Source organism: Poromitra crassiceps, assembly GCF_964638095.1.
Source record: "Poromitra crassiceps genome assembly, chromosome: 5".
NCBI lineage: Eukaryota > Metazoa > Chordata > Actinopteri > Beryciformes > Melamphaidae > Poromitra > Poromitra crassiceps.
In genome coordinates, this window is record NC_139642.1 from 24,955,865 (window position 1) to 24,969,771 (window position 13,907).

Genomic DNA, 13,907 nt, shown 5'->3' on the forward strand with positions numbered 1-13,907 from the left:
GGAGATGATACTCATGGGGGGGTGCTAAAGGTTATAATTGCATGGGCAGCGCCATATTGAGTTTGAGTCATCTGTGGTTGCTCAGACTTGAGAACCAAAATGCAAGAAATGCGATTTGTATTGGACGGAAAATACGACTAGTTCCTTTGTGGCGTTGCCCGTACAAAAACCTCCTGCTAAAACCTCGGGGAGGGACGTCACAGTCACATACCTGCTCTTTCCAGGTTTGTGGGGATAGAACACAGTTAAGTTTGAAATGTGTGTGAGCGGTGTCGGGGAGATCTTGTCCGTCATGAGCCACCTCCCACCTTCCCCCTGCCAACAAACAACAACCCCAATATCCTTTCTATACATGTGTGTGTGGGGGTCAAAGGTGGTGAGATGATACATGATGAGCAATGTCTCTGTGTGTGAGTGAGTGAGTTAAGCGTGGCCTGGCTACGCCCCCCTCGGGTACATGTGTGTGTGTGTGTGTGTGTGTATGTGTGCGTGCAGACACAGCTCAGAGCAGGCGTTATCCCCTCACCGGGTGTGCATGTCGGGGGCCCAGCCCCCCCTCTGGCGGGGGCCCTGGGGCCGCTGTGACTCCGCCGAGGGATCGCCATGCGGTGTGCTCATGAGCGCGTGCGCCGTGTGCCGCTTGGAGCGGTTCGCCAGGTACCTGGGCCGCAGGGAGGGCGGAGGGTGGGGGGGTGGGTGGGAGACAGGAAGCAGCGCTGGTCAGCTCTCTGTCCTCATTGGCTAGTGGAGTTGGGGGGGGGGGACAGGAAAGGCCCGCCCCTTCCCACCACTGCCAAATAACGGGCGTCATCATTCATATCATCTTAGCCAATCGGAAGAGAATTAAAAGTCAAAGTCACAGGCGTAGATGGATCGGTTATAGCTTATTGGCATGGCACAACACCCCCCCCCCCCGGCTTCCAATTTGAGGATTGGAATTGATTTTTTTTTTTGCGGGGGCTGATTTGTTTTGCAAGCTTGAGAGTTAGCGAAGCTGTGTGAGAAAGTGAGGAAGAGGGGCAGATAACTCAGCACTGTTTGAAATGAGAGAGCTATAGAAGCGGTTGGCCGGCGAGTCTGAAGGATAGGAGGGGCTACGTTTGGCGGCAGATTCAGATTGGAACTGTGTGAAAGCCAGTTGTGTGCGGGAGAAATGAGGAGACAGGGGGAGCCGAGCGCCACAGGAAGAGTGGGCGCCCCCCGTGGCAAAAAAGCAGAGCTGCAGCCTACAGTTCACTCACTCCCAGCAACCCAGGACACCAGCGACGTCTCGCGGAGGTGCTGTCTGAAGAGGGGTACCTGGGAAGCCCCAAACCTGGACTTCTGGGTCCCACACAACTCCCTATGACAGTATAGCCTACACCTGAATCCAACTATCCTCTCATCATTCTCTACAGACATTCAGTACCACTGAAGTCTCATCCACTCTGTACATGTCACTGCTACGATCTTGGCATTGCAAAACTGGTTCTACCTACAGTATTAACCCCCAATGCATAGTTAGAGTAGTAGTAGTAGTAGTAGTAGTATCTGTTGCAACACTGTCACCTAGATTTGGTACAAGAATTGACACTATGTATGTTAATGACCTGGTGTCTGTAAAAATGTTGGCTTAGGTGTGTAATGAACAAATTCAAATGCATCTGTATTTAGAGATATGATGTGTAAAGTATGTTTAAGAATAGGTATATATCAAACTTTTCAAGAATCATATGGACTGATGTTGTAAGCAACTTCTTATGTTTCCACAGCTGAAGCTAACCCCGAGCCTTTACACAGCCTCAAACTCCATACTGAACTCACTGACCTCCGCTGTCACAGGCTTTGGGCCTTCCAAAGTATCCAGTTTAGACAACACCCCTCTAAAGTATGCCCCCATCACCAAAACCCCGTTCGCCGTGGTTTACCTCTGGACTGCCTCTTGGTCTGGCTCTCCGTCCGAACCCTCCTCATCCACCGGAGCTACTGCAGGGATAGGGTGCTGAGAGACAGAGCCAGAGACAGAGAGAGAGAGAGAGAGAGAGCGAGAGAGAGAGAGAGAGAGAGACAGAGAGAGAGAGAGAGAGAGAGAGAGAGAGACAGAGAGAGAGAGAGAGAGAGAGAGACAGAGAGAGAGAGAGAGAGAGAGAGAGACAGAGAGAGAGAGAGAGAGAGAGAGACAGAGAGAGAGAGAGAGACAGAGAGAGAGAGAGACAGAGAGAGAGAGAGAGAGAGAGACAGACAGAGAGAGAGAGAGAGACAGAGAGAGAGAGAGAGAGAGAGAGAGAGAGAGACAGAGAGAGAGAGAGAGACAGAGAGAGAGAGAGAGAGAGAGAGACAGAGAGAGAGAGAGAGAGAGAGAGAGAGACAGAGAGAGAGAGAGAGAGAGAGACAGAGAGAGAGAGAGAGAGAGAGAGAGAGAGAGAGAGAGAGAGAGAGAGAGACAGAGAGCGAGAGAGAGAGAGACAGAGAGAGAGAGAGAGAGAGCGCGAGCGAGCAGAAACAAGATTACCAATGTGAACAAATACAAAGTCATAATTACAGACACCCAGATCCCCAGGTATCATACTGTACTACTCACCGGGCTGGCCACGAGCGGCGAGGGCCCCCGGGGCCTTTTGAGGAGCTGTGCGTGGAGTTGGATGTTGGCCCCCCCATCGGAGGCCCTCCGACCCAGAGGCCCCATGCCGTTGAGCAGCTGCAGAGTCGGGGGCTGCAGCAACGACTGCTCCTGGAAGAGCAGTGGAGATCGGAAATCTCAGATTGGAGCTCACGAGCAGTTCACATCCAGGTATACTTAATTCTAATTACAATGCATCAATTAATGAGAAAAGCTGAGTGGATATGGCAAAAAACTTTAATAACATTTTCACAATATTGAGAAAAAAACGTGATTATGGTTAGACAACTGTGGCCTTTTTCGAGCGTGGTTCCTAATTGAACGGTCTGTACCTTGTACTCCAGCTGCTGCGTGGGCTGCAGGCTCTGTGTGGGCATGAGGGTGTGCATGTGGCCCATGGTGGGGGCCAGCGGGGGGAAGGGCGGCTGGGGCACGGCGCCGCGAGGGAAGCCCGGCGGCAGCTTCTGGAGCTCCTCCTGCATCTCCGTCCTGAGGTGGGAAGAGAGATGAAGCAAGAAAGAGTCACGGGCTATGTGTATTCCAGATACTAGCTCATATCCCCGGTAAAGTCTTATCTGGGATAGGCTATTCATATGCAGCTTTAATAACAAACTCTCCGCTATACCTGTATCAATGTACCAATCGATAAATAGAATATCCGCCTATATCTCCTAACAGTCATTTAAGTAGTGAACTACGCTAGCTAGAACTACATCTGATCTGAACCAGCGTCTCCAATATTTGAAAAATATTTTCTGGCAACTACCTTGAATAAATGCAATTGCGTTGCCGTCTGCCATCCCATCCAAACAACCAAGAATATTGATGTATTTCATAACAAAAACTATTCAAATCTGATATCTTCATACCACAAGTGAGAGGACCTAGAGGTGCTATGACATACTGACTTGCTTTGACCAAATAACTGTACCTAAAACTAAATTGTAACTGTTAACAGGATAACTTCCTTACATGAGTCAAGATCTTAGGTATAAGTTTAGTATATTTCAGCTAACTTATCCAGGTTGCTCATAGCAAGGAAAATAGCGTATCCAGGTTATTGTAAAACACCAGCTCATGAACAGAATATTGATACCATTATTCATCGCATATCATCTGATTCTGTGTTATGCTATTTGCTTAAGATACACCAAGAAGATAAAATAAATAATAATAAAAACAAGGTAAGTTACACGGCCCGGAAACAGTATTCCCTCCGTAGTTTAGCTGCAAGGAATAGCCGCATTACTGCTGAGGTCTCAACAACCGAGCAACGAATTTCAAAACTGATGGCATCATTGGAAGCACTGTGACTTGAAAAATGGTTAAGGAGCTAGTTTTTTGGTCATTCAGTGGCGTTTTGAGGCCGACAAAGGTTGTTTACAGCAGCAGGGAGCGGGCTTAGCTAACAGCTAGCTATCTAGTTAACATGCCAGCTCGTATATTGGTGTGAATCGAAGAACAAAGAAGTGATGGACGGCGGCATGGAAAGTGTTAGGTACTGTATGATAATTCTAAATATACTGAAGTGATTCCTTTGAAACTATCACATGAGAAATAGTGGTCACCTGATATCACGGAGTGGTCAGACGACGGTGAGAGGGGTAAACATTATGTGAAACTGCAATAATGATAGAAACATCAATGATGGCAGGTGAAAGGTGTGTGTGTGTGTGTGTGTGTGTGTGTTACCTGGGGTCTGGTACGCCCACAGTGTGCCGCCTCATTGACAGGTAGCGAGCCATGGCCTCGGGAGATGGCTCCTCCCCTTCGTCGCTGTCCAATGCCATGCTGCCGTCCGGCTAAACGATCAATACACATATTTAGTGATGACCCTTTGAAGTGTGTGTATGTGGGGTTATGTATCAAAATAGAATGATATACAGTATATTTTCTTCTTGTGGCCATCTTGTCATCTTGCACGCTCAGCGTTCCCAGGGGGTGGGCGGCTAGAGGCCATCTCACGAAGCGACACCTCTAAATTACTGCATGACCTGAATTTGGTTTGTCATGCCCTCAGATGCGCCGTGGGAAAAAAGGAAAAACGTAGACACGGCGCAGTTGCTAGCATCCACCGCGGTTGGCTTGTCTATAGCACGGCGTCGCAATATTCCGGTTATTGTGACAGTAAGAAAGTAGCCAGCTGGAAATGTTTTAATGTCCGGTGTACGTGTATTCGTCCCGTGACATCACAGTATGGGCGTCATAGTTCGGTGCGTGAAACTACACAACGAATACGTTGAATCCAGAAGGTGGTGGTAAAGCACCTAAACGCTGTTTGAACGCCATAAACGCCACACCAAAAGAACACAAGAGCCATAGAAATCAGAGTTCACGGAATGGAACTTTTTGTGGAGAGGAAAGATTACCGGGGGTCGCTCCAGCGTGTTTACAAGCCGTACGTCGCTTCCATGCTACTTCACAAAACCACAACAATATCGAAGCGTCAGCTGCTCCTCCTTTACCGTCGTCAAAAAAGCAAGTGCAGAGCAGTATCCTAATGACTTTTATGACTCAGGCGATAAGCTGTTTTGCAAATTCTGTCAACGTCAAGCCAATGAGGTGAGCTTGCTAATATAACGTTACGTAACACTGACAAAGCTGTTAACTTGTAAACCAGCAACTCTGCCGCTGTGGTGGTAACAACAGCCGGGGCAAACGTCATGGCGACTCACCTCAACGATTTGGTTCTCCGGGTTGATGAGCTGGACATGGGGAACGGTCATGCTAACTGGATTACCCTGTTGATCAGTCTGCTGGACACACACACGCACGCACGCACACACACACACACACACACACACACACACACACACACACACACACACACACGTCAAGTGGGGATTGCCCTGGCTAAGTGGCTAACAATCTTCTTACAGCAGTGTGATTGACAGATTGGGCGAGAGCCTATCAATTTCAGCCAAATGTCGCCACCTTAACTAAGACGATTTGCACATGGAGGATTAAAGGGCAATTCCACTCAATTCGAACATTTCATAGATGTCATTCATATGATCTGTCATATGATATGTTTTTCTACTGTTCACAATTCAGTTACTCGATAAAAAAGTGTAGGCTAAATCGTAATGTAAAGAAAGCAATTGGCCTCCACTCTGAGCACCAATCAGCGAAGGATTACCTGTACAGGGTTGAGGGGATAGCCAATGGGGCGCGGTGTGGGCGGGGCGACACGCAGGGTCTTGTGTTTCTTGAGCCGGTCGGCCAGCAGACTGTAGATGGCACTGTAGTGATCATACGCATCTGTGTGTAGGGACTGGAGAGAGAAACGACCACGGAGATACGCTTCAATTAAGTTGAAATGCAAACTTCTTATTTAATTGCCTATTTTTCAGCCTGTATGTCAACCTACTGCAGATTTGGGTCAGAGGATCAGAAGGGTTACAACTGCAGGCAAATATGAAACTTGAAAAAATACATAGTACTCCATAAGTCAAAGGTAGGTGTGTGTGTGTGTGTGTGTGTGTGTGTGTGTGTGTGTGTGTGTGTGTGTGTGTGTGTGTGTGTGTGTGTGTGTGTCTGTCCCACCTGGAGTGTGCGTTCTCGGTCCAGGCCCATCTCAGACATGGCAATCAGCACCTGCTCGTTGATGAGCTCCGTCTCTCTCTCTGTCTTCACCTGCTCACACTCCGCTATCAACTGGGGTGAGGGAGGAGGGGCGAGATGAGAAGATGGGAGGAGGGGTGAGACGAGTGAAGAGTTCAGAGAGGGGAATTGATGGCAAGAGAAACTTGGCATACGTGTGTTTTAAGTGGTTCTCCAAATACCGCGCTCCAATCGTTGGAGGTATTGCGACATTTACTATTAGGGAAATCCAGCAGAATGCAGTAGGCATCTTTTACACGTGCTGAATACTTTACTGGACACATTTGGCAAGTAATATCTGGATATGGATTGGCTGGTTATCACTTAAAAAATGATGATACCAGTACCCATAAAGGGAAACCAATACCAATAGAGTATTTAATTTGATACTTTTTTTCTGCCATACTTTTGAACGTTTTGGTGGTATCTCGGCACGCTGAACTACTGTACCTACTCCATCACAATACACCACGCTCGACTTCACAACCACAGATTGTATGGGTTGTAGCTGCTGTGGTAGTGGGCCAATCACACGTTGCATTAAATCGAAGAATGCTTGCGGCGATTGGCTGCGAGCAAAACCATACAAATAGTTTTTTTTTTCTAGATCTGTGTACAAAAAGGATCGAAAGCATCGTTTGACTGGAGGAGTTTCGATACTACTTGGGACTGGGTTATTTCGGTCAATACCTTAAAGTTGTACTATTGAGTAGCGGTACTCAGCCCTAGCAGGTAACCAACAAAGTCTGAGCTCCTGTTATATTTTTTAAATGTTGGTTGAATAAATCGTGAAAGTGGCCGAGATGTACAGCCATTGTGGCTAGTAGACAACAATATAACAACAACAACAATGATAATAATATAATAATAATAACAACAACAATAATAATAATACTTCCGCCGCTTCCTAGCAACAGCAAATATCTACTAGTGGTGAAATGAAGTGGAGGGGGCGGGGCCTCACCCTGTCGAAGTCTGGGTCCGGGTCTCCTAGCCTCATCCACTTGTTCTTACAGATCTGCTCCATGGACAACCGTCTGCTGGGCTCCAACACCAGCATGTGTCTGATCAGGTACTCACAGTCTGCCACACACACACACACACACACACACACACACACACACACACAAACAAACACACACAGAGGGGTATTTTTATACCAGGCTGCACCATTCAAAAGATACTGAGTGTGTGATTATTAAAAAAAATGATCATCATAAGTGTCTCATGGGAAATAATGTCAAATTTCAACTAAGATGAGACATCCAGGCAGCAGAGAGACAGGAGGAAGGTTTGCAGCCGTTTAGATGCTACCACTTTACGTAGAGCCAGTATAACAGGCAGCCAATCAGGAGCCTGTTTGACACAGAGGTATTGTTTTGATTTGACGTAATTGGCTCATGGTCAGTGTACGGTGGTCGACTACAGGGACAAAGTTTAAGAGCTGGCAAAGACAAGAGACTGTACATTATCGTTTCAACAAGTTACTGACCTTCACCGATTTATCTGCCAAAGTCTACTTTTACTGGCATTCGACAAACATGGTCTCAAAAAAATAAACCGCTTTCATTTTCCATGTAAGTATTTTTTATAGAGGATAAAGAGAACTTGCTTGAGGGAAGTTTTTGTTGATGAAAGAATGATGTGGCGATGGAAACATCTTTGTTGTATAAATGCCATACCAACGTTGGCATCCTATCTGTCACAATCCATCATGACCTCCCTGGAATGTCTAATGTACCTAAGTGGCTTGTTGTGTCTGTTCAGGCCTTCAGACAGCAGGAAATATGTCCAACAATCAGTTCACATGAAAGAACAATGACAACTTAGCCAATACTGATCCATTCTGCCATTTTTCTTGTGCGTTTTCTGACAAAGGTTCATCGCTATCTAAGAAAGCAGCCTTCACTGTTAACATTAAAGTCGAGCTGAACCCAAAAATGACTTTTCTTTTCTTTTAGTTCAAATACCTCGGTATGCAGTGCACCTATTTAATAATGTATGCCAAAAAAATCACAAAGATCTTATTTCTTTAGTTTTTCACACTTTTTCACATCAAAAGTTCATTTTTCAAGATTTCATTGATAACAGTAATTTACAGTTTGCTGACGTCACCTAGTACTATCAAATTTCTACCCCATTTCAACCAATCATTTCACGACATGCAGCTGTCAATCAAATGTTCATTTCAGGATAATTTTCTCTTCCAAATGAAGGGGAAAATGGCGCCTAGTGCCTGTCATCTGGCAGAGTTTCTAGCCCATAAACGAACTACGGTACTAACTTGAGCAATTATGTAAACTAAATCAAACGGTAATGTCTAAGAATGCAAAGAAATGTAACTGGCTCGTTAAAACACGCATTCCAGGAATATTATTTACATTTATAACGATAATGGCGCGCGCCTCCGTGCCTGACAGCCTCCCTGGCTGTCAGGGGTCGTCTCTATCGGAGATTCCAGGCGGGCGGGCAGCACCCATGCATCGGATTGTCCGCTCGCTCCGCACGAAGCCGGTGGCTGCCTGGTACTCCGCGGATCCCACTCGCGTAGCACGACAACACGCTGAATCCCACCCGATTTGGGGGTGGAACACGCCAGGATTGGCCGATGCCAAAGTCAGTCGACAGAATTGTCAAATCAAATCATCAACACCGTATATGGTCCGCCTCTCCATTTGTTTTCAGTCTGAAACGGACTCAGATGCACGTGACGAACGGGTTCACCTCGACTTTAACACTGTTGCCAATGAAAGAACACACTCGGGGCGGGGACATTTTTCAGACATTCAAAAACTTTATTGACAAAACCCAGCTCCCAATGTCTGTCTAAGTTAGTGTCAATCACCACCGACGGTGCGCCTGCAACAGTGGGGTGCGCAAATGGCTTCGTTGCCAAATGCCCTATCACTGCATAATAATAACAACCATCAAACAGCCTGAGATCTATTGAAATGTATTGCACTGTGGAGGGTCCATGCAGAAATGTAATAAATTGTTGTATGTGTATGTATTTAATGTATTGTGTTGGTAGATCATGTGAGCTGGTCATTTTGAAAGTAGCTCGCGAGGCAAAAAAAAAAAGTGTGGACCCCCCCCTGGTTCAGGGGGCTGTGTGGACTGGAGGAGGAGGAGGTGGTGAGAGATGGCAGTGAGAGCATTGCGTGTCTCTGCAGTCCTACCTGTGGACATGAAGAAGGGGATGCGGAACTTGCCGCTGAGGACGCGCGCCCGCAGGTTCTGGAGGGTGCTACCGTCGAACGGCAGGGCGCCGCACACCAGCACATACAGCACCACACCCAGGCTCTGCACAGGGAGAGGACAGACGGTGAGGAATACACTATGAAACGAGAGCGGTTACAGTTTGGCTGGCCTGAGCTGAGATCACTGTAAAGTAGTGATTATGTTATGAGATACGGGGGACACATTTCTGCTCAACAAATAGTTGGATAACACAAATTAGTCAGCGTGTTCAAAGGTGACATGTTTTGTTGAATGTCTCTTTTTCAGATTTCGATTCAGATTAACTTTAATAGCCACAGTAAGTAGGTAATCAGATTACATGCGAGGAATTTGACTTAGTGCAAGTATGCAGTCGTTGTAGCGGTTACATCAATAATAGAAGACAATATATTATAGGACAACAATATAAAAAGAAAGTAAGCAACGGAAGTAACTTAATCCTGCATTCTTTCCAATGGCCTGCAGGGGGCGACCCCACTGGCTGCATAAAGAAGTCCGGTGAAAATGAATGCATGTTTTCAGCCGAGGGGGGGGGGAGGGGGGGAGCATGCAAACTCCACACAGAAAGGCCCTTTTGGACGAGCCCACCTGGGCAGTGGTCACTGAGGACATGGGAATGGGGACACACACCCTCAGTGCCCTCAGTGGGAATTGAACCCAGGACCTTCTTGCTGTGAGGCGACAGCGCTGCCACTGCGCCACCGTGCCCCCTAGTTTCAAGTCTTCTTCAATACAGCATGATGTTAATTTAGTAGGGGCGTCACGATACACTCAGTTCACGATACGATATTGGGTTCACGATAACAATGCGATATTTTTACAATATTTTCTTGCAATCGATTTGTAAGTTGAGGGGGCATCCTCCACGCTAATTTGAGTAATTTCACCATTAACGTAACGTCCCTCGTCTGTTCAAACAAAGCAATGAGAAGGAGAGCGAGCATGCAATCAGATGCAGATCAGTGCCACCATGGTCAGCTTCTTTTTCTCGCGACATGAGATTTCATCTCAACGATACATATTGTCACGTTTTGATATCACGTTTTATGGTCCCATTTAGAGTAATATAGATGATAATTATGTTTTGGGGTGTGATTGACAGGTCGCCTGTCCAGTGATTGCGCAGCTCGCAGATCACGGACCAATAGCAGGCTGTGCTCGTCCAAATTGACACTTCTGTCTCCAAATAACCAAGATGGCGACGGTGAAAATGCCAACGTCGAGGCAAAACGCGAGTCCAGAAACCAATGTGTGACGTCACCGTTGCTACGTCCAGATATGTATTATTTATTTATATACGACGCTCTATGATCCCTGAAAAGTCTACTCACCCATATGTCTACTTTAGGTCCGTCGTACTCTTTGCCCTCAAAGAGTTCTGGGGCAGCGTAGGGAGGGCTGCCGCACCACGTCTTCAACAGCTGGCCTCGAGAAAACAGGTTACTGAAGCCAAAGTCTGCAAGATGAGGCGGGGAGGAAAGGTTTATTCAATCGGATCACTTTCCTCCACTGGGTTAAATCAATCAAGTTAGTCAAATGCTCCCAAAACACACGCTGACACTTCCCTAAGCAAGACACAAAATCGAGTCACCCACCCACCCACCCATACGCATGTCCTCAGGCGCACACACACACACACACCCACACACACACCCACACACACACACACACACACACACACACACACACACACCCACACACACACACACACACACCTGCGATCTTGATGTTGAGGTTGTGGTCCAGCAGAAGATTCTCAGCCTTCAGGTCTCGGTGGACGATGTTGCGACAGTGGCAGAAGTGGACCGCTGCCACGATCTGCTTGAACTTCTTCCTGGCGTCCTTCTCCGCCATGCGCCCATGGGCCACCAGGTGGTCTACGAGACACGCAAGCAGTACAGCTCAGAGATTGAAATAATTTGAGACGCCAGGCATAAGTACCTCTTTCCTGGACCTTTAAAATACTGCCAGCCATTAAGGGGAACATGAACAGAGGAACATGAACAGAGGCACAAAGTGAAGAACAGAGAGGGAGAGGCGATGAGAGAGACGGGACGTCCCTTACCGAAGATCTCTCCACCGCTGGCGTATTCTGTTACTAGATAGATCATCCTCTCGGTCTCCATCACCTAAAGACACAGACAGACAAGAAGAGCCAAGATCAACAGACCTACTATCAGGCCAACATCTAGTGACGGGCGGTATACCTGCTTTATTGTGTAGCCTAACAAAGCAAATAACACTAATAACCATGACACTGCTGTCAATCCTATGACAGCGACTACAGTGATGACCTAACCTGACGCTGCCAGGATGGTTTGTTACACAGAACCCTCTGGAACTTGTCCTGGGAAACCGGTCTTCGAAAGGGGCAGGCGCGTTTCAAGAGATACCTGGCAGGTGATTGGATGAACCATCTCTCGCTTCTTGCTGTCGTCACACCTAAATCCCGCCCGTAGCCTCCTGTGGGCACCGATTGGTCCGGCTCACTGATTGGACAGAGCTAAACCGATAGCGAGGAGCGCGACAAGATGGAATTCTCGTGCGATCGTGAATCCAGCTGTCTCGCAAGGTTAGTGAAAACTGATTACGAGCCTTTTCAGACAAGTATACAGTGTCTGGCCTACAAACCAAAAGCTAGAAATATGGCAAAATAATACTGCACACTGCAAATGAAAGGCCATGACTAAAGCAGTGCCCAACTTAAAGGTGCAAGTGAGAAAATAAATATAATTGTACAAAAGATGAAGTAGGGAGCAAACATTTCAGCTACGTGCTTTCAGCAGGGCTCTGACCGTCATCTGACCGCTCCATTATCTGTCCTGTTCTCTCTGTTGATGGAGCAAAAGCTTCATATGTACAGTGTCCTGGTCAATGTAAACACGTGAGGATTTCAATGTTTAAGGGGCTGTTCCGACGGGACGTGTGTATTTGAGAAACCAGCGCCTTTCTGCAATTCATTCTCTGTAGTAAGGACGTGGTAGGACCGCTCCTCTTTCGAGGACCGCACCTGGCGTTTAAGCGCTCTTGGCGGCTAGTGTTTTTTGGGCGGAGCACTCTGGGCGTCTCAAGCTGAGAAAAGTTGAACATTTGGAGGAAAAGCGCGCTGCTCGTCAGTCACTCCTCCTACCTCTTCTCCTGCCAGGGAGGATCTTCAAACTCTGCTGCTGCCAGAATTGCCAATAATCTGGCTTTCATGTTTACAGTGCAACAAACAACAACAACAGACGAAACTAGCTGGCCTCCGTCCGTGTGATCGCTGTGTCCTGAACTGTACTGTGGGCGACGGCAGGGAAAAACAAAACAAAACACACAGATGGGTGGGTGATCCTCCCACGAGCTATGTCCTGTCGGTGGAACTCCTCGCTGTCAGGTGAAAAGAAGCGGCTGGCAACTGCATTATGTATTGGAGGAAGCATGTGCTAGTCTATGGCTCTCCCCAGATCGGCAGAGGGGGTGGAGCCGGGACTGCAGGGGAAATTTATCATATATAATTAAGGAGAAAATACAGGTGGGGGGGGCAAAAGATCTGCCTGGTGCAGTTAAACCCAAAAAACATGTCTGGTAGCATCGGACCTTGTTTAACATCAAACACATAATGTGTCCGTTCCCTACTGGGGCCTCAGGTGTACACATTGAGCAGTGTGTATGTGTGTGTGCATGTGTGTGTGTGTGTGTGTGTACCTGGTAGAGGCGGATGATGTGGGGGTGCCTCAGCATCTTCATGATCTGCACCTCTCTGAAGATCTTTTTCAGGTTCTCGTCATCCAGCTGAGTCTTATCCACTATTTTTATAGCCACCTGGAGACAGAAAGAAAGGCACGGAGGGAGAGGGTGAAGTGGAGAGGGCAAGATGAAGGGAGGAGCAGGGAGGGAGGGCAGGAAGAGGAATGTTGAGACAGAGGGGAGGAAGAGATGGAGGGAAGGAGAGCAAGGGAGGAGAAGAGAGGAGAGGAGAGAGAGAAAACAAAATAAATTATCTTCAAGCAGGCAAGATGTTTGAAGGTCGGTCCCTCTGCTGGCGAGTGCAAACACACAGACAGAACATTTTAGCTTACAATAAGAGCAACAGTTGAATATTGCCGTGACAATATTCCTGTGAGCACAGAAGAATCATAGGAGAGCAAACTGCTAAGTAGAGCTGCCACGATTAATCGATTAGTCGATCGACAGAAAATGTATCGACAACTATTTTGATAATCGATTCATCGTTTTGAGTACAATTTTAAGTGAAAAGGTCTAAATTCTCTGATTCCAGCTTCTTAAATGTGAATATTTTCTGGTTTCTTTACTCCTGTATGACCGTAAACTGATATTATCTTTGAGTTGTGGACAAAACAAGACGTTTGAGGGCGTCATCTTGGACTTTGGGAAACACTGATCGTCATTTGCCACCATTTTCTGACATTTTATAGACCCAAACAACTAATCGATGAATCGAGAAAATAATCGTCGGATGAATCGA

The 13,907-nt window shown here is 47.0% G+C and overlaps 1 protein-coding gene across 1 annotated transcript in view; it reads right to left on the minus strand.

The window, feature by feature from the left end:
- Positions 1 to 13,907, minus strand: part of sik3 (SIK family kinase 3) — a 61,856-nt gene that overhangs the window by 16,225 nt on the left and 31,724 nt on the right. The window contains exons 2-15 of the mRNA XM_083637767.1: positions 13,127 to 13,243; positions 11,508 to 11,571; positions 11,158 to 11,319; positions 10,774 to 10,898; positions 9,382 to 9,505; positions 7,167 to 7,285; positions 6,146 to 6,256; positions 5,739 to 5,873; positions 5,275 to 5,352; positions 4,292 to 4,401; positions 2,932 to 3,088; positions 2,561 to 2,710; positions 1,908 to 1,981; positions 527 to 661 (exon numbers count right to left, since the gene is read on the minus strand). Coding sequence (XP_083493893.1) covers positions 527 to 661; positions 1,908 to 1,981; positions 2,561 to 2,710; positions 2,932 to 3,088; positions 4,292 to 4,401; positions 5,275 to 5,352; positions 5,739 to 5,873; positions 6,146 to 6,256; positions 7,167 to 7,285; positions 9,382 to 9,505; positions 10,774 to 10,898; positions 11,158 to 11,319; positions 11,508 to 11,571; positions 13,127 to 13,243 — 1,661 coding nt within the window. The remainder of the gene's footprint in view (positions 1 to 526; positions 662 to 1,907; positions 1,982 to 2,560; positions 2,711 to 2,931; positions 3,089 to 4,291; positions 4,402 to 5,274; positions 5,353 to 5,738; positions 5,874 to 6,145; positions 6,257 to 7,166; positions 7,286 to 9,381; positions 9,506 to 10,773; positions 10,899 to 11,157; positions 11,320 to 11,507; positions 11,572 to 13,126; positions 13,244 to 13,907) is intronic.